The sequence below is a fragment of the Fulmarus glacialis genome, unplaced genomic scaffold (genome assembly GCF_000690835.1).
Source record: "Fulmarus glacialis isolate BGI_N327 unplaced genomic scaffold, ASM69083v1 scaffold30867, whole genome shotgun sequence".
In the NCBI taxonomy this organism is placed as follows: domain Eukaryota; kingdom Metazoa; phylum Chordata; class Aves; order Procellariiformes; family Procellariidae; genus Fulmarus; species Fulmarus glacialis.
Window position 1 is genome coordinate 17,776 of NW_009225578.1, and position 2,147 is coordinate 19,922.

General features: G+C 40.1%; 1 protein-coding gene across 1 annotated transcript in view; it reads right to left on the minus strand.

Moving 5' to 3' along the window:
• Nucleotides 1-1,220: 1,220 nt before the first annotated feature.
• Nucleotides 1,221-2,147, minus strand: part of FADD (Fas (TNFRSF6)-associated via death domain) — a 1,137-nt gene continuing 210 nt past the window's right edge. Inside the window, exons 2-3 of the mRNA XM_009582536.1 lie at nt 1,965-2,143; nt 1,221-1,498 (exon numbers count right to left, since the gene is read on the minus strand). Of these exons, the coding sequence (XP_009580831.1) occupies nt 1,221-1,498; nt 1,965-2,143 (457 nt within the window). The remainder of the gene's footprint in view (nt 1,499-1,964; nt 2,144-2,147) is intronic.

Consider the following 2,147-nt stretch of genomic DNA (forward strand, 5'->3'; position numbering starts at 1 on the left):
GAAGGCCATTTTTTGAAGTCTGTTCCAAATTAAAGCTGAAAACTGAATCTGGTCTCGTTCATAACTACTCCTTCCTCTGTGAGTTGCTTACAACCACTTTCAAAAAATGTAAAGAAACAGGAATGAACTAAAAATTGCAGAGGACTTGGAAGAGCTATTGATCTGGAGCGACCTTGGAACAGAACAAACTGTGGCAAAAGACAGCTCATCTTCACTGGATATCACTAGAGGAAAGTCAGTACTTTGTATTTGCTCTCAGAAGGCTTTCATACCCCTTCACTACAAAGAAACCAATTTGTTTTCTAGGTTTTTGTTTTGTGTAACAGCACACACTTCTGTTACCAAGAGCACAGATAACTGTAGCTTACTTATGAGGTGAGCTGCAACTTCCAGCAGACATGACCAGACTCTGTGATATAGGTTATGAAAGGATTCCTGGTAAAGAATGTTAAAACATTCACGGCAGTAAAAAGAGGATGCTGTAAACATCTGTGACAGACACAGTTTCTTTGATAGTTTCAGGAGAACATTTCCTTCAGGATGATGAAGGCACTTGATACAGACATTTGATTTCAACTAGTTCGTTTTCAACACAGGCACATTTTCTGCCAAGAAAAAGCCACCACAATAGTTACTAGCCCTCTTGCACTGCAGTCTTATGGCCTGAGGTTACAGTCATCTTAGTATCCTTTTACGGAGAGCAAATGTATGCGACAAATTATGGAAGATATTATCTTACACTACTCAAAAAGAAAACCCAGTACACTGCTAAGAGGTCTATTCCTTCCCCCTTTCACACTAGTTATAATAGGCTGCCAAAAAAAAAAAATCCAACCTCCCCATGAATTTTTAAATTACAGTTGCCTCAGAAGTATCCCATAGATGTATTTTCAGAGAAGATGTATCTGAAAAGTACCTGCAGTAAAGCAAATCTTGTTTTCAGGTGGGTGGTAGAATAAAAGCGTGAGAATTTCTAGAAAATGGAGTTTAGGTCTTCTAAAAGTTAAAATCTCTTAAAGGAAGCATCAAACTACAAAGCATTACCTGAAAGGAATTTGTTTTTATGTTAATCTTCATCTGACCACAAATGAACCTATTAAGGCATGTAAGTTAATGGCAGAGTAAGTAACAGAACCAATGATACTGATTTTGATCCAGGAAAGGCACTTTCACTTTTTTCATTCATATCTGTGGGATGTGGAAGTGTTTTTATATTGATCTCACGTGGTTCCAGTGTTCAGCTTCTGTTCAACTCTGTCTGCCACCAAATTCATATTACAGCCCCGAAGAGCTTTTATTAAGTCAGTCACCTTTGCATCTTTTCCCTTCCATTTCTGCCACGTTCGAAGTGACTGAACCACCTGTTCCTGCAAATTAAATGGATTGGCTGCCACTATTCTGTCCATTTGCACTTCAGAAATACCAAGTTTTCGCATCAGCATTTTCCACTCCCTCCCGACATTTTCACATATAACTTCAATAGCTGCCTTCAGCAGACCTGAAATAGCAGAAAAATATCAAGTTAGTGATGGATTTACTAAGAAATATGAGACAATTTTTTAAATTTTTTTTTTTTTTTTTTAGCAAAATGCTACCACTCTTGCTGCATCGCACATATTGAAGGTCGTACCATGTCTGAAAAGCTGCTGGGTATACTCGAAATCCCAAGTACACAGCAGGATTTCCAAGTGACCATTTGATAAAAAAAGGGAAGAAATTTCTGCTCCGGAAAACTGTTTGCAGCATATGTTGCCCTCATGGTACGTTTCCAGGGTACAACACAGTCCCATACAGCAGTTATTAGCAGAAACACCCTTAGCAGCGGGCTCAGCTACAGCAGGTAACTGAGGGCAGCCGCGCTCTGTGTTTGCTCTAAGCATACCCACAGCTCGAGGATACGTACAGATTTACGAGAGTTGCTTGGGGCGGGGGGGGAAAGGGAATTAAAAAAATAATCCACCTACGTTTTTCATGCACATCTGGTTGATCATCAGGAGCATTAACTTCCCCTTCCTCTACGAACTGCTTTAACTGTGAGACCAAATCTTCTCTTTTAATGCTCTCGAGCAAGTCTTCAAGAAACGATACCTTGTCGCTTGCAATCAGCTGCTGCTCGAGAAGGATGCTGAAGAGCTCCCCGCCGCTTC